This window comes from Rhinopithecus roxellana, chromosome 1, assembly GCF_007565055.1.
Source record: "Rhinopithecus roxellana isolate Shanxi Qingling chromosome 1, ASM756505v1, whole genome shotgun sequence".
Lineage (NCBI taxonomy): Eukaryota > Metazoa > Chordata > Mammalia > Primates > Cercopithecidae > Rhinopithecus > Rhinopithecus roxellana.
The window spans coordinates 181661681-181680063 of record NC_044549.1 but is presented as its reverse complement, the minus strand read 5'-3'; the positions used below and the strand labels follow the sequence as shown (position 1 = coordinate 181680063).

The following is an 18383-nucleotide window of genomic DNA, read 5'->3' as shown; positions in this document are numbered from 1 at the left end:
CAAAATGAATGATTACTATTGATCTAAGCCACTAAGTTTTGGGTGGTTTGTTAGGCAGCAGCAGTAACTGGAATACCATCCACGTAGAAGTGAAATCAAAGCTCTTTCAGTGACCATTCTGGATTTAGACATCAATGGCTTTTAAGTGCTGGAGCTCAACGGTCTGATTTTAACTTGGGTTTCCCTACTGTCCCACTTTCCTGACCAGGCTCAGAGAAAGGGAAACATCTCAATGCCAGGCTCTTTCTACAGCATCATGATTTGTCATATCAACAGCCACAGGTTTCCTCAGGGAAGTGAGGAACAAATGCATACTAGAAGGGCCATGAAGCTTCCTGGCACACACACACACTGTGGGCTGGGGAAACAGATGGAATAAAGCTGGAGACTGTTATACGGTGTCTGCATATTGAGGACATAGCCATTTCCTGCAAGGAGCTAATAGTATAAAAGGAAATAAAATTTGCGGTGACAGGAGCATAAACTCACATACCAAAGGCGTTCTCTTAAAGACTTGCCTCAAATAAACAAAAATGAGAGTCAAATCAGATGGATGAAAAGGTCAACTCAGCCTCTAATAAAATAACAAGATCATTAATATTCATGGAACATCTCTCTGACATCATGGGAAAGAACACAAATGCATCAGTCCAGACTGCCTTGTACTCTTCCAAACTAAAAGGAAGAAGTTCATAAAAACTGTTCCCTGCTTTACAGTAGAGAACCTGAGAAACACGACCTCAGCCAGGTGATCAAGGCCAACATCCACAGTGATAATGTCATGATGACAGTATGTACCCTTGATATGAAAGAGGTGCTTTATCTCTGTAGTTTTCCCCTCCCAAACCTATAATCCCAGTATAGTCATAAGAAAAACATCAGACAAATCCCAATTGAAGGAGTCTACAAAATAGCTGACGAGTACTCAAAACTGCAAAGGGCATCAGAAGCAAAGAAGGTCTGAGCAGCTGTCACAGCCAAGGGGAGCCTAAGGGGACATGAAGACTGAATGTAATGTGGTATCCCAGATGACATCCTGGAAGAGAAAAAGGACATTAGGCAAAAAAAAAAAAAAGGAGTCTGAACAAAGTGCTACTTCAGTTAATAATAATGTATCCATATAACTAACTGTGACAAATGTACTACAGTAATATGAGATGCTAATCACAGAGGAAAGTGGAAACAAGGCATCTAGGAACTCTGTACTACTGTTGCAACTTTTCTGTATATTTAAAACTATTCTAAATTTTAAAAATATATTTTTTAAAATGGTGCATGGATAGCAGACAGCAGGGACAATGCAATGTGAAGGTTACCCCATGGGGTGGGCTCTAGAAGGGGACATAACTGAAGGGAGGCTTGTAGGCAACTTTCCCAGCACCCTGGTGTGAGATCATGCACCCACAGATGCGGGCATGCAGGTGGCGGAGCAGGCGCGGGGTGCTGAGATGCTCCCTGCCTTAATGCCAGCTTCTGGATCCTCGGATGTCTTTTAGCCTAGTTGATAGATTCTAGTCAAATGTATCTACTCATGTGCTTTGCAGTCCACTTAGAGAGAGGAGGGAAAATTCTAAGACTTTTGCTGTATCTGTCTATATTGCCTGGTTCTTACTTTTTAAACATTCTAATTCAAAGTATGGAGTGAGGTGAAATGGTCAGGGAGACAACAACCTGAACATACAGTTTTTAACGTGTTCAAATTCCAACTGTGGAATCAGGGTAAACACCACCCATGTAATAGAAACAGCCACTACTTTCCTGACCAAGCAGGCTGATTGAAAATCAAAGCTTATTCATCAGTACCATGGGGCTAGGTTACCCTGTTGCTTAAATGTGGAAGCCACATAAGGTGCTGGACATGGATATGTCCAGTCTCGTTCACAATTTCTGCCCATACTCCCTTCCTGCTTGGTGATGATGCATTCGTCTCCAAAACCCAACTAGACTGTCATTTTGTCTTGGCAAGGTCAAGGTCTCTCAACTCTATAGGTAGAAACGGTGGCTCCCTGCCCAGTCTCCCAGACACTCTGTTCCTGTTCCTATTGTGACTTTTCTCTGCAGAGAGACCTTCAGTAGAGGACATAGTGGGAAGGCCATGGGCATGGGATCAGTGGGATTTGGGTTCAATGTTGGCTTTGCAACTTTCTAGTTGTAGACTTCAGGCAAATTAGTTAAGCTTCATTTTTCTCAGCTGTATGATAAGGAAAATAACGCCTATCTGCAGGGTGCTTTTAGGGTGGGAATATGCGATTAAGATGCTTGGAAGGCCCCACACAGTGCCTCACATTAAATAGGTGGTAACTCTTGTTTTAGTTTCTAAACTAAACTTACACCCTCCCCTGGGGCTGTGAGTTCTTGACCTGAGCCATCTAGAGCCTGAGAACTTAGTTCACTACCTGATACATAATCAGAGCACAATAATGCTTTTGAAACCATGTGAAAATGAAAGAATAATTCCACACATTTGAGTTATTTGCAGCTGAATGCTTACTACAAAATCATAGATGTTTATTTCTTTGAAGACAGTGTCAATGAAAGCAAGCAGTAAATAACATCAGTCCTGTGACATGCCAGTTCAGTGTGTATGTGTGTGTGTGTGTGTGTGTGTGTGTGTGTGTGTTTGAGTGCATGTATTTATCTTTTTACTTTGCTTGCTTCTGTGATTAACATTAACTGCATCAAATGCACACACATCCCACAGGCCAGGGTGAGGCAGGAGAAGGCTGAGCTGGGACCTAACTCCTGTCGATCTGCTGCAGAGACCCTCTCGTCCCACTGTTGCTCCCCCCATGGCAAGCTCCATTCCTAATTACCTAGGCAAACTGGCCTGCATTTCTCTCCAGACTTCTAAAGGATGGTGTGAGAGTGTTTGTCAAGATCTGGATTTTACAGAGACAAGTCCCAGCTTTTGCTTTCTGGTTCAAGGCTTATGCTTTTGGAAGGCTGTGATGACAGCAGCAGGAAATAGGACAAACAGAAGTTTTTGTTAGGGGGGCAGCTAATAGAACAGCCTCACGAACGGCCTAGGCACTCCCCAGAGATGCAAGGGACAGGCCTGCAGTGGTGTCTCCGGAACACTTGGCTCCTATAAACCCAGTGCACTGAATCCCCAGAGCTTGCAGCCCATGGCTTGGGGTCTGGTTCAGTGCACTCATCAGAGAGCATAACAGGACCTTTGGGACTCCTAGGAACCTCTTGGAGAGTCCTGGGACCTGCCTAAAGGACCTGACTTGAGCACACCAGCATCTGTGTACCCTTAGCTTCAAATTCTCCAAAGTCAGAAAAGGAAAAACATACAATGTCCTGGTCTGATCATGCCTGAGAATCACCTACCTAAAAAGAGCACTGGGGCTTTTGACCTGACATCCTCCCGGGCATGCTGACATCTCTTAGCACTTCTTCTCCCCTCACAAAAGAGCTTGTTGAGGAGGAAGGAGAAGAGACAGTAACTAGTGGTTAGCAGAGACAGTGGCCAAGTGTCCAGGAAGAGGGGATGGACAGGCCTACCCGAGGAGGGACTGATGTCTAAGGAGGGGGTCTGCCTCCTCTGCACACAGCTTGCCTGCTCCTGAACCCCTGTGGCTTCTCCTGGAGCCCTGTGCACGGCTGCTTGGTATTCTCACTTGGTTCTGTTGGATGGCTGCAAAGCTGTCTGGCCCTGCTCTCCTCAGTTGCCAAAGGTTCACTGCCTGCTCCAGTTTGCCTGGAACAAAACAGCTCAGGCAACACAGCTGTGCATCCTTGTGAGACTGCCCAATTTCCCATTTCAAGGCAGGATGCCATACCCCAAGGTGTAATTTGGGTTTTGGGCATAAGCTGAATTTCACAACTGAATTCTGAAACTCAGCCCTCCAGGCTGTGCATGTGTGGGAATTAAAAAGCTTTCTTCTCCTCTTCCCTCCTCCATTATCTACCACCCTCCCCAATATCAATACTGATACCATCACTAATGCTAAATTTCCATTTATTGAGTATCTACTATGTGCTAGGCACTTGTATGGCTGCACCTGACAGCCATGGCTTACCTTAAGCCTATCCTGAGAATGACCCTATGGTCTAAGAAGAATGTGTGCTTAGAATTCCAAGCTAAGAAATCTGGGAGTGACCGATTAGGAGATTCATTCCTTACTTATGAGAAACATCTGAACCTCTGGCCCATTTCATGGAATGCAGGCCTACAGGCTACATGGAATGAAGCCCTTTATTTTGGGTTAAATGAAAGTTGACAGGTGGAGGTTGTTAAGGGTAGGGCGCTAAGTGCAAATGCTATATCAACTGCATGCTTTTTACCAGCAGATGCAGTTCTGTCCAGCTCATCACCACTGGACTCCTCCATATGTGAGTCCCCTCAATAAACCTGATGTCTCATTTGCTGGCTCCAGGTCTCTTTTTCAGCCTCTCGAACATGGTACCATCACTACTGAAGTCAACAAGGGTCCAGCATGACAACACTGTACTAATCAATTTCCATATATCATCTTAATCTTCACAAAACCCTATGAGGTAGAAAAGGACAAATCTTAACCCATGTGCTATGTGATTACAAGGGTACTCACCCTCCACCTTTTTATCATTCTCTTTTGGGCTACAAATCTGTGGATTTGCATACCTGAATGATTCACTGTGGCTTTCTGGTGGAAAAACTAATAACACCATTTGTCCACATCAAGCCAAGGAGACAAGCTCAACATACAAAGAACAAGGAGAGAATAATGGAAGATGGTCTATAATTCAGAAGCACATTGGATGGAGCATATTGTACATGTAGAAGCTTTTTAGGGAACCCAAGAAAGCTGGAGGAACCTGGGAAGACTTCCTGGAAGAAGGGAAAGCTGAGTTCTCTTATCATCACTCCACCGTTTGTTCATTTCTTCATTTACATATTCAACAAACATTTATTGAGGGCTGAGTGTGGCTTTGTGTATCCCAGATAAACTAGTATCCTGATCATAGCCATGGATCTCAGCTGCTACTATCTCATTCCCCACCATGGGCAATAAGACGCATATTGGTAGGGAAAATTCTGGCAAATTTTGTAAAGTTTATCCATAGGTAGAAACACTTTACCCTGTGTTATGTTCAGAAGAGGAACACACATTTATTAAGCACCTACCACATCTGCAAATAACTTTACTCCCGAAAACTGATTTGATACTTAAGCAGCTTTTGTAAGATGTGCTTCATTCCCTAAAACTAAAGTTCAGAGAGGTTAAAAGATTTATCCAAGGTCACACATTCAGGGTGGAGCCAAGATGCACAGCTAAGTCTATTACTGTTTTTTTCATACTCCCCCCCATTCTCTGTCTCCCTCTATTCTCAGCTGTAGACACTGCCAGCTGCAAACTTCTTTAGTAGTTATTCCTGATTACTTCTGCTCCTGGTGAGCTCATCACCTGATTAAAGGGCTCCTAGCTTCACCAGACCTTGGAGATGATAAGCAGATGACCCTGCAGAGTCAGGCTCTTTAGGGCTGTTCCATTTTGGTCTGGCCCCCATTCCAGCTAGGGATATAGTTCAAACCCTGCCTCTGAGTTGAACCCAAGAAAATAAGACCAAGATGAAAGCTTAAGTGGATCCCCTGAAAGGCTCTTATCTCCAGGCTAAGCTTGGAAGTGGGGAGACAGACCACCACAACCCAACCTGGGGATGTTGTCTCTTGTAGAAACACCCTCCTCAGTAACAGAAGGGTAGCTGCCCCTATGTCCTAGGCAGGGGGAATAGGAGAAAGTGGCTCCTTGTCTCTGAGATTTGCTTAGTTGATCCTCTCTCACCCCAACCATAGCTCCTAACAAAACCAGGTACCCGGACACATAAATACCACCCTATGTGTATTTCCTGTGTCCTCCCTTTTCTCTTTCCTGAGGAGGTGTGGAGACAAACACCAGAATCTCACAAAACTAGGTATAAATTTACTCACTAGCTTTATGGCCTTGCCTCAATTTCCCAGATAAGCTGGCAGGGTTGGGATTCTGTCAGGCTCTTTCCATTTATCATGATGTCCTCTTTGGGTTCTTTTAGATTTTGCATTGGGTTGATGTAGTGGATGCTGTAGTCCACTACCCAGATTCCTCCCCCAACCCACAACAATGAGGTTCTCATTCCGGAGCTGCTAGGAGGGGTGCCAGATGATAGCACACAGCTGAACTTCTCTTCAGCTATTGTCCTTGGATTAAGAGAGCTGCCTTGCTCAAGGTTACACCCCTTTCCCAGGAAACCAGTATCCAATGACTGGTTCCTGTAAAAGGAATGGAGCTGCCTTAAAAGAGCGGCCTTGCTCCAATGTGGGAAGACTACGAAGAGCCATCCCAGCTCTGGAATTCCCCGTAGGGTTGGCTAAGGACTTGGCGTGGCTGTGTTGCAGCCCAACTTCCGCCCCTTGCTTGATCCGGCTTCTCTTACTTTCCTGAAGATGTTGATTCTGGGAGTACTTCTGGAATACCTCCGGTATGCAAATTTCCTGCTTCCTGGGAACCAGGTCTGCCACAGATGATACTCAATTAATGTTCACGATGAGGGAGACAATTCTTCCTTCTTGTCAATCATTTCCCATGTCTTTCTCCACAATACTCCTTTCATCCCATTTAACATCCCTTTAAGGATTCACCCCTTTCAGGTAGGCTTCCTTCATGTACTCCTTCCAGGTTCTGGTCACTCTAATCATGACTGCCACTCTAATAGATGGTACATAAGCCTTTTATTCCTGTCATTATGTATTTTCTCACATCTTTCTATTATCCTGGAAGCTCATTATGACTAGGTGATTTCAAATTTAATTTTAAAATATTTCTTCTCACTCAGTCATACACAGTGATGGTTGGAGGCACTTAATCCTGTTGGCAGAACATGTTTGACAAATCCCTTGTCAGTGCTTCACCTTCCTCTCACTCATTTAATTCATCCAGCACACACTTACTGGCTGTCCTGTCTGAGCTAAGAATTGCCTCTGATATGGGACACACAAAAGAAATAATGTTTCCTTCCTACTGTCCAGGGAGTTGTAGTTGAGCAGGAGAGGCTTGTGGTAAAGTGGCTGACCCTGAGGCCAGACTGCCAAGGTTCAAACTTCTCTCTCCCAATTTCTAGCTCAGTGGCCTGGGACAAGCTATTTAAGCTCTTTGTGCCTGTTTCCCCACCAGTAAAATGAGAATTACAACAGTAGCCACATCATTGGATTATTGTGAGGACTAAAAGAGTTAACATGTAAGGAGTCTGTGCCACTGTCTGGTACACAGTAAGCATTATTTAAGTCTGCCTTGCCCAATATGGTAGACACTAGTCACATGTGGCTATTAAGCACTCTAAATGTAGTTGTGTACTGTAAGTATAAAATAATATATATGCAGTTTTGAAGACTTACTACGAAACAAGGTAGAATATTCCATTAACTTTTGTATTGACTACACGTTGAAATATTTTCGATATATTGGGTGAATTATTAATTCTCCACTTTAATTCATGTGATTGCTATATAAATTAAAATTATATATGTGGCTTGTATTATATTTCTATTGGACAGTACTGACCTAAGTCTTTGCTAGAAAAATAATAATGGGCTGGGAGCAGTGGCTTATGCTTATAACCCCAGCACTGTGGGAGGCCAAGGCAGACAGATTGCTTGAGCCCACCAGTTCAAGACGAACTTGGGCAACAGCAAAACCTTGTCTCTAAAAAAATACAAAAAATCAGCTGGGTGTGGTGGTGCGCACCTGTCGTCCCAGCTACTCAGGTGGCTGAGGTGGGAGGATTGCTTGAGCCTAAGAGGCTGTAGTGAACTGTGATCACGCTACTGCACTTCAGCTTGGATGACAGAGCAAGACCCTGTCTCAAGAAAAAAAAAAATACTGAAAAGCAGAAAGTAAGAAATACCATCATAAAGGTATATATACTACCAGAAAAACTATTCTAAGAGTGAACAACCAGCATCAGTATCACCTGGGAATTTGTTGGAAATACAGACTGTTGGGTCCCTGTTTCAGATGGACTGAATTAGAAACCCTGGGGAGAGGCCCAGCAAGCTATGTGTCCAGGTGATTCTGGTCTGACCAAAGTATAAGAGGTACTTCTCTAAGGCAGTACAGAGGAATCAGTAACCAATTCAATTAGAGGGGAAGACCAAGTTGTTCATCACAATAGTATTGGAGAAAAGGCAGGGCAGGGAAGGCCACACAGAAATGGTCCACGCATGTAGTAAGTTTGACATAAAAGTAGGTGGCCTATAGCAAATCTCTATCCCATTCTGCTTGGCTCCTTTAGATGCTGGTTTTTCTGGAAACAACACCCTCTGGCCTGGTTGGGTCCCCTGCCCTCTGCACCTTTTTAATCTAAAGAGAGCCAAGAACAAATTGGATCTAAACTGTGTGCTCTTAGTGAAAATAATTTGCATTTGTAAAGCATGACCTCAAAAGGTGTGTTTATCATTTCCTGTATTGTGCTAGCACCAGCTGGATGTGGGGCAGATGGACAACCCAGGTTCAGAGAGAGAGAGAGCAAGAGAGAAGCAGCAAGAGCTCAGGAGCCAGCTTGTGACAAGCGGGTCAGCCTCTAAATAGAGCTGCTTCCTGAGAGCACCACAAGCTATGGGAGGATTAGAGGTGGCTGCAGAGATCCTTTTCCATTAGGAAAAGATTCTACACTAACTCCATGATTTTGCACTATGTATTTATAGCTTTTATTTTATTTTGGGCTCCTACCAAATGAATGCCTTACAGCTGATAAAGCCCAAAATTTGTCCTTGGTCTTCAGTAGGGTCACAGAGAGGGACATGAGTCCAAAGAAGCCCCTGCACCGTGGTGTGGGTATGACACATTGTGAATTAAAGGTCTTGGTAAGCTCTGGCCACATTTGTTTCCCCGGGAGAGTGGGAGTGGAGGGCTGGAAAGAAGGGGCTCCATGGGACATCATCACTGTGGAGGAGGCTGCAGGTTCAGAACAAACTCATCTTTCTACAAAAGCCTTTTTCACCCCACCTACAACCAGTTTCCTTTTTATTTTCAGCTTGTGTATTTGCAGCCATCTTTGCTCATAACAATGATATCATCTTCATGCACAGTGAATTATGTTGTGGAACTTTTGGGCCAGCAGCAAAGTTTCTGTTACACCATTTCCTGGAAGTACCCTTGGGTCTGTGACCCTCATCTCCCCACAGCAGGAAGGGCAAGCATCACATCATCAGAACTGAAAGGTGCATCAGGTTCACTAGCAGTAGCACTAATAATGTTAATTATAGAAGTGATAGCGAGGTGGGGGTGGTGATAGGAATGGGCAAATACATATCATTTATTTGGTCCTACTTTTTCCAGGTGTTAAGCAGTTTGCTACTATGCCAGGTTATATTTTCCCAGCACAACTGCACCAAAATATCTTATCCCACAGGTTCTTACAATGTGATTTGCTATGTACTGAGAAGTGGGGTCTGCATTCCCTCCTCTTTCATATGGCCAGCTTTTGGTGACTATGGCAGAAGTGATTCCATGAGTTCCAAGCCCAGGTCATGAAAGATAACGTGTAAAAAATCTGGCTACCCTGAAGCTGCCATGCTCGAGAGACCACACACAGATGGAGAGAGATGCTTAGGAGTCCCAGGTGTCCAAGCCTCCAGCTATGTGAATCTTCCCAGCAGCAACTGCCAGACATGTGAGTGGGCAAACCTTCAGGTGATTTCAGCCCAGCTGATGCCAAGGGAAGCTGAGACAAGCTGTCCCCACTAAGTATTTTCCAGATTGCACACTTTCAAACAAAATGAATGGTGTCATTCTTTTAACATGCTGACTTTTGGGGTGGTTTTGTTGCTCAGCATTCATAAATGGAACTCCTCCGCTACCTCATTAAATCCACATGATAACCTTTTAAACTAGGTATTATTATCACAGTTATCTTACAGATGAGGAAACATACAAACAGATTAAGTAATTTGCCTAACACTTCAGAGCTGGTATGTCCAGGGCTCTTTGCTTTCAGTGCAGGCTCTTTGAGTCACAGCTTACCTGGCTTGGCCACACTCTAATGCATGTGCTATAGTCCCTAGTGGGTCTGTTGCAATGCCTAGAAATGTCTGCTAGATTACACATGACTCTACATAGACAGCTATTAAGCAGAAATGATTGCAAGGTTTAAAACTGTGTCATAGGAAAGATGACTTATCCTTAAAGGTCTGCAGGCAAGGTTGATTCCTATGTCCAGTATGAAGAGACACGACCTTGAAGTGGGAATAGGAACAAAGGATACAGGTGGTCTTGAGGTTACATGAGGGCTGTGATGTCCTAAAACTCTAGTGGCCTTTTAGAGATCAGCCTATTTTTTTGTTTGTTTTTACCATTCATAATACTATTTTAATCAGGAAATGTGTTCTAAGAGTCAAATAGCTTCTTCACTGTCTCTTACTTTGGAGTTCAGTTGGTTTGTAAACTGGAGATAGCCCACTGGGGATAATCTTTCAAGGCTGCAGTGAGGTCCGATGTGCTGCTTACATTTTCACCACGTGGTACACCCAAAATGACTTTGGGGCCACGCTTGGAATTGGCAAGTTTCCAGAAAAAGGAGGGACTATCGTCAGAGACAGTGCACAAGTGGGAGAAAGGTCACCAGCCTCACTCCTGGTGAGTGGGAACCTTCAATCAGGTGAAGCAGGTTTATTTCTGCAGAACTGGTTTTCAGACCAGATCCCTCAGCTGGCTTGGACAAAGAACAAATGCAGCCAGTTACGGGCTGCTCGTTTCTATTTCTCTAGGAGTTCCAGAGAACGCTCACCTAGAGAGTGACAGTAACCTTTTGCAATCAACTGCAGGGCTGCTTGACCCCATTTTAAAATTATTGAATATCCCTTACTCCTTCATTGCTCCCTTTTAAGAGACATTTCTTTTTAAAATTAACTTTATTGAGGTATGATTTACATACAATAAAATTCACCATTTTAAGTGTACAGATTGGCAAGTTTTGGCAAAAGTATACATTTGTGTAGCCACTACTATTATCAAGACACAGAAAACTTCCGTGTCTCCAAAAAGTTCCCTCATGTCCCTTTACAGTTAAATCTCCTCCCCAACCCTCACTCCAAGCAAATGATCTGCTTTCTATCACTGTAGGTTTCTTTTGTGTGTTCTAGATTTTTACAAAATTGAAATTAAATAGAATCTTTTGTGTCTGGCTTTCACCAAACTTAACATCTGTGAAATTTATCCATTTGCTGCAGGTATCCGTGGTTTGCTCCTTTTTTGTTTTTAACTGTTGAGTAGTATTCCATTACAGGGATATGACCAATTCATATATTTGTTCATCTGATGATACACAGCTGAATTGTTTTCCAGTTTAGGGCTATTATGAATAAAGCTGCTATGAACATTTGTTTACAAATTCTTTGTGAGGACATATGTTTTCATTTAGCTTGGGAAAATACCTAGAGATGGAACTCTGGGACATATGGTAAGTGTCTATTGAACTTGATTAAAAACTGGCAAACTGTTTTCCAAGTGCTTTACCATTTTACCTTTTGGTTTAAAAATTTAATTATGCTGACTGACAGATGGATTAATTGATTGTTTAGGTAATAAAGTATACTGGCATAATGCAAAAGTCAAGATGCAGAAAATAACTACTGTGTGATGTCTCTCTCCCAGCTTTAACCCACCGAAGGTGAGTAGCATTACCAGTTCCTCATGGACCTTTCCAGACACAACTAAAACGTCACAAGCAAACACTTACCTACATTTTCCCTCTCCCACTTTTCATACAGTTGAGTGTGTCCTGGACACACCTTGTTTTTCTCACTTAACAATATATCTTGGCTATTGTTAAAGAGCCATCTCATCTCCCAAAGTGTGTTCTCAGGAGCTCTATGCATCACTCTGTATTTGTAAGAAAAGGGTTCCCAAATAAACTTGGGAAAATGCTGCAAACTATGGGGACCTCTTAGAAATTCATAATGCACATTAACTTAATAAAAGCTCTAAGAAGTCCTGGGATTAAAAAGCAGGGTTTTCAAAATGATTTGACTGTAGAATTTTCTTGCCAGCAATACCTACTTAACATTTTACAGAATGAGAATTCTGTAGAAGACTCTCAGGGCAGCACTTACGAAGACTAGGAGTCAACAACTTTACTTTCTGTAAATGATCAGATAGTAAACATTATAGGCTTGATGGATATGGTCCTGACCAAAATTACAGTACTCAATTTTGCCACTGTAGGGTGAAACCACAGACCTGATGTAAATGAACGGGTGTGGCTGTTTCAATATGACATTATTTATAAGAAGAGATGGCAGGCCGTAGTTTGCCAACTCCTGATCTAGAGACGGCAGGAGTTGAGGTGGGGAAGGTTCCCAGTAAGTTTTTAAAATGTTTCCCCAAGGCCTGTTTGTGTTGCTTTCTCCCTACATGCTCCCATATCCTTCTCCACCCCAACTAATCTGCCACCACAAAGTTTAGAAGAGGGATGGGAAGGGAGGAGATGAGTGAACAGAAGCAAAAGAAGTAGCTGTGGGTTGGGGAAGAAGGGACAGGAGAAAGTGAATTGGAGGGAAGGTGTCCTGGAGCAGGTGCTGGAGAAAATAAAAACTTCCCAAGAGCAGAATGAATAACTGCTCAAAGAGAAACCACTTCCCTATCCTCTTTTCCTCTTCTTCCCCTCTATTCCCCTTTATGCCCAGAGAGTCCACCTGGAGCACTGGACATGGGCATCCACGCAGCACATTCTCACGCTCTATGTGAATAAATAAATAATGAAAGCTTTTGGGCTTGGGCTTCAGCATCTCCATCTGTAAGACCATACACTTGGACAGGCATGGTGACTCACACCTGTAATCCCAGGACTTTGGGAGGCTGAGGTGGGCAGATCATGAAGTCAGGAGTTTGAGACCAGTCTGGCCAACATGGTGAAACCCTGTCTCTACTAAAAATATAAAAATTAGCCAGGCGTGGTGGCACACGCTTGTAATCTCAGCTATTTGGGAGGCTAAGGCAGGAGAATCACTTGAATCTGGGAGGCAGAGGTTGTAGTGAGTTGAGATCACACCACTACACTCCAGCCTGGGTGACAGAGCAAGACTTCATCTCGAAAGGAAAAAAAAAAAAAAAGACCATAGACTCCTGAATAGCTTCCTTCTTCAAGGATGCCATGAAATTTTTGTGAGCTTGTGGTCAGATAAGTGGTAGACATATGTGATTCTGGGAGTAAATTTTATGAGTTTTTTCATCTAACAACTGGGCAATAGGTATAACAGTTATCTAAGGAAACTATAGCTTGTCTTTTTTCTTTCACTTTTATTAAGCTTTATTTTTTATTTCAATATTTTTGGGGTACAGGTGGTTTTTGGTTACATGGATGAGTTCTACAGTGGTGAATTCCAAGATTTTAGTGCACCTGCCACCTGAGAAGTGTACACTGCACCCACTATGTCGTCTTTTATCCCTCACCCACCTCCCAATGTCCAACTACACTCTGAGTCCCCAAAGTCCATTATATCACTTTGTATGTCTCTGCATCATCATAGCTTAGCTGTCACTTGTAAGTGATAACATACAGTGTTTGGTTTGGCATTCCTAAGTTACTTCACTTAGAATAATGGACTCCAGTTCCATCTAAGTTGCTGCAAATCACATTATTTTGTTTCTTTTTATGGCTGAGTAGTATTCCATAGTGTATGTACACCACATTTTCTTTATCCATTCGTTGGTTGGTGGGCACTTAGGTTGGTTCCATATCTCTGTAATTGTGAATTGTGCTGCTATAAACATGCATGTGCTTGTATCTTTTTCATATAATGACTTCTTATTCTTTGATAGATACCCAGTAGTGGGATTGCTGGATTGAATGGTAGATCTACTTTTAGTTCTTTAAGGAATCTCCATACTGTTTTCTATAGTGGTTGTACTAATTTACATTTCCACCAACAGTGTAACAGTGTTCCCTTTTCACCACATCCATGCCAACGACTATTGATTTTTGACTTTTAAATTATGGCCGTTCTTGCAGGAGTAAGGTGGTATCTCATTGCAGTTTTAATTAGCATTTCCCTGATGATTGGCAATGTTGAACATTTTTTTCATTTTTAATGGCCATTTGTATATCTTCTTTTGAGAAATGTCTATTTATGTCCATTGCCCACTTTTTGATGGGATTGGTTTTGTCTTGCTGATGTAAGTTCCTTGTAGATTCTGGACTCTAGTCCTGTGTTGGATGCATAGTTTGCAAATATTGTCTGTTTACACTGCCAATTTTACTGTGTAGAAGCTTTTTAGTTTAATTAGGTCCCATTTATTTATTTTTATTTTTGTTGCATTTGCTTTTGGGTTCTTGGTCATAAATTCTTTGCCTAGGCCAATGTCCAGAGGAGTTTTTCCAATGTTATCTTCTAGAATTTTTATGGTTTCAGGTCTTAGATTTAAGTCTTTGATCCATCTTGAATTTATTTTTGTATAAGGTGAGGGATAGGGATTCAGTTTCATTCTTCTACATGTGGCCTGCCAGTTTTCCCAGTACCATTTATTAAATAGGGTGTCCTTTCCCCAGTTTATGTTTTTGCATGGTTTGTAGATCAGTTAGCTGTAGGTGTTTGGTTTTATTTCTGGGTTCTCTATTCTGTCCCATTGGTCTAAGTGCCTATTTTTATATGAGTACCATGCTGTTTTGGTAACTATAGCCTTGTAGTATAATTTGAAGATTGGTAATGTGATGTCTCCAGATCTGTTCTGTTTGCTTACTATTGCTTTGGCTATGTGGGCTCTTTTTGGTTCCATATGAATTTTAGAATTGTTTTTTCTAGTTCTGTGAAAAATTATAATGGTATTTTGATAGGAATTGCATTGAATCTGTAAATTGCTTTTGGCAGTCTGGTCATTTTCACAATATTGATTCTTCCCATCCATGAGCACGAGATGTGAATCCATTTGTTTGTGTTATCTATTATTTCTTTCAGCAGTGTTTTGTAGTTTTCCTTGTAGAGATCTTTCACCTGCTTGGTTAAGTATATTCCTAGGGTTTTCTTTTTTTTTTTTTCCAGCTGTTGTAAAAGTGATCGAGTTCTTGATTTGATTCTCAGCTTGGTTGTTGTTGGTGTATAGCAGTACTACTGATTTGTGTACATTGATTTTGTAACTTGAGACTCTGCTGAATTTGTTTATCAGATCTCGGAGCTTTTTGGATAAGTCTTTAGGGTGTTCTACATATATGATCATATCATTGGAGAACATTGACAGTTTGATTTCCTGTTTTCCAATTTGGATGCCCTATATTTCTTTCTCTTGCCTGATTGCTTTGGGTAGGGCTTCCTAGTTCTTCTTTTTTAGGTCCCATATTTCATCAAATATAAGAAGAAATACACCTTTTTTTTTGTGCCAGTTAGAAAGAAAAAAGCTGGCAATTAAACTATGTCACAATGGTTTCTTCCATTTACAATCTTTATTCTATCCTTATTGAAAGAACTCCTTTAGACTTATCTAACCAGTTTATCATACATCCCTGCTACCTTCAGTTACAGTAAGTCGTGTGTAACTGCCAATCTTTTTGCAAGCATCTCAGCAACAAAATACCTAGTTTCAACTGCTTTGTGAGTGTCTTCTTTCCTTTGGTCCCATGTAGAACTCGGTTGTTGCTTTGTAATATGGAATGGAGAGCATTCTCACAATGATGACATTTGTTCCATGAATATCAAATTCCTGGCCTGCTGCTCTGCTTTGCCCTTCTGCACACAGAACAACTTTGTGTTTCAATTCTAAATCACATTAAATCTTTGTGAAGGCTTTTAAAACAGCAGTTAAATACACACAGCACCAATGATGCATTTGCCTCAAATGGAGAGATGATGAGGTGAACAACTACAACCAACATTCACCCATCATGGGCAGTGGTAACTACATCATGAGTCTGGCTGACAGAGACCATAAGATGCATCCTGGTTTCAGAGATATTAAGATAAACAGGAGTTTCTCTAACAACATAAGCCTAGATGAAGACGTGTATTTAATTAAATGAAGTTCTAATTTTTTTTTCTCTTAAAGAATTTATTTTAAACCTATTATACCACAGTATGTTTTATACACTGACATACAACTCCCTAATAAGATAAAGCAAAGACAAAAAAGTTTATCTTATTAGAAACAAGATACACCACCACTTATTGTCTTCAAACATTATTGCACTTTAACTTTCTTAATTTGACAAAGCATTCAAGAAACAATCTGCAGACTAGTTTTAACAGACAAATAACACCTGTAAGCAGACATGACTGTCCTAAATTGTTTATTAGGTATGAATTTTACAAACTTTACTTATATTAGCGGTAACGGTGGAGCTGGAGAGTATTGCGCCTTCTCCAAGCTGCCCGGCGAGAACCACCAATAGTATGGTGGAACTTATGGCCCTTTCCAAGGCCACGGCTCTTTCGGCCTGCAGATGTCAGCCCACGCATCTCCCTGTGCTTGTGGACTGGTTTGGTGATCCACTGGGTGTCAGGATTTCTTCTGATAGCTTTATGGAATGGATCAATGAGGATAACCTCAAAAAATTTGTATGTGGAATCTTCTCCAACCCAGTAAGAATTCAGGACTCTCAGAGCCCCACAGTGGCGTCCAGCTCGCTCCTCTGCAACGGACTGAAGGCTTCGAGCAAACTTTAGCTGGTTAACACCATGATGGACAGGCTTGCCGTAAGTTGCACCCTTAGGAACTGGGCGTTTTCGGCCACCACGGCGAACACGAATCCTATATATAACGTAACCTTGCTTGGCCTTGTAGCCCAGTCGGCGCGCTTTATCAGGCCGGGTGGGGCGGGGAGCCCTGTGGAGAGCAGAGAGCTGGCGGTACTGCCAGCAGCGGACCCTCAGAAGAAAGCGCATGACATCAGACTGCTTCTTTCTCCATAGCTCCTGGATGTACTTGTATGCACCCATCTTGGCTTACCAAACTCTGGCCGCACAGGAGGGAGACCTATCTCGGAGGACGCAGGGTCCCCGGGCCTGGATGGCTGAAGAGGAACACGATCAACGGCGGATGGAAGAGCAAAGAAGTTCTAATTTTGAATTTTAGGAGGTAAAAACAAAAAAAAAAGGAAAAAACCAATGGCCTCAAAGCAGCATGTTGTGTCATTTTTCTTCTTTATAACCATTCACAAATGCTCTGCAGTGACATTTAGATACATCCAGCTGAGTATCTGTGCACTGGAAGTCATGTGGGTGGAAATAGGTCTCACTATGCAATTCTTGTAGGTGCGAACTCGGTATGACCCACAAAACTGTATCTTTACACTTGCCTACCCTTCCTCCCATGAGTTCAAAAAGGATCTTATGGTTTACATAATGAAATATGCATGAGTATGAAGTGACGATCATTTTAAAGTAAGAAAATCAGAAGTGAATTACAGCTAGTTTTTTTTTTTTTTTTTAAACATGTGCTTAGTACATATGCCAAAGGAATGTGTAAAGGAAAAAGCCAAATTAGGAATTTATATCCATTTGAAAAAATGGTTATATGACATTTAAAGTAGAATGTGACAAGCGCCTGCTACCAGTGAAAAAGTCTGCCTGGCTCCTTATGCCCCTCTCTGAGCTGGGCTTGAGGGGTTCTGTTTAATGGGGGAGGGGGGCATGATGGGGTGGCAGGGAAAGTACCCTGCTATATGGCAGACCTCTTCTGTCACAGACCTTATGTCCTTCTCCTGCTCGAGGTTCAGGTCTGTCTTACTCCAAACCTCTGTTCTTTCTATCTTATGCTAATTCACAGAGGTGCTGCAAGAATCAAAGCCAATATTTCTGTTCTGTACAACTCACTGTAACAAACAAGCTTCCTTGCAAAGCTCCCGTGGAGATGAGGCTGAGTGATTCAATGTTCTAGATGCCAGCTCACCATTCTGTGCCCCTGTAATGTGGCCAGAGTCTCAGATGCCTGATCAGGTCTCTTGGGTGGCTCCACATGATCTGAATCTCCAGTGTGCCCCAGCCAGGCAACATCCCCAGCTGACAGCTTTAGCAGCAGGCCCCTGATGTGGTGTACATCGTGCTCTCACCACAGACATGGAGGTCTGAGATGACAGAGTAGGTCTGTGATGTATGTCTTTCACTTTTTCAAAGAGGCTTCAAGGTGGTTTACAATAGAACAGGCACAGACATAAGTTTTATAACATAAAAACTGACGTCAAGACTTAATAGAGAAATAGGAGTCTAAAATGAGCTGAAGCAGAGGTGGAATAAACTCAGCAGGAAGAAACAAGAGCCACGTGTGAAAGTCCACGCTGCTCACCCTGCCTCCTGCAGCCTTACTGCTAAGCAAGCTTAAAGGACACAAGCAAATCAATGGACACAAGCAAACTAATGCTTCTCCAGAATGTTAAGAAACAAAGTCTGGAAGAGATCATGTGCCTGCCTGGTGCTTATAAAGCAAAGTTTGGGCAAATAG

General features: G+C 42.4%; 2 protein-coding genes across 4 annotated transcripts in view; both read right to left on the bottom strand.

Annotated features, from left to right (window-relative positions):
- The window catches only part of TMEM108 (transmembrane protein 108), a 354460-nt gene that overhangs the window by 22607 nt on the left and 313470 nt on the right, over positions 1-18383 (bottom strand). The gene's annotated exons all lie outside the window — the stretch shown is intronic.
- On the bottom strand, positions 15984-16991 carry LOC104673767 (60S ribosomal protein L15). The gene has a single exon (XM_010377902.1). The coding sequence runs from the start codon at positions 16880-16882 to the stop codon at positions 16268-16270; it is 615 nt and encodes a 204-aa protein (XP_010376204.1). The 5' UTR covers positions 16883-16991; the 3' UTR covers positions 15984-16267.

Bases quoted from the DNA above. Each gene is read 5' to 3' on its own strand.
- LOC104673767 (XM_010377902.1), bottom strand. From the start codon at position 16,882: ATGGGTGCATACAAGTACATCCAGGAGCTATGGAGAAAGAAGCAGTCT.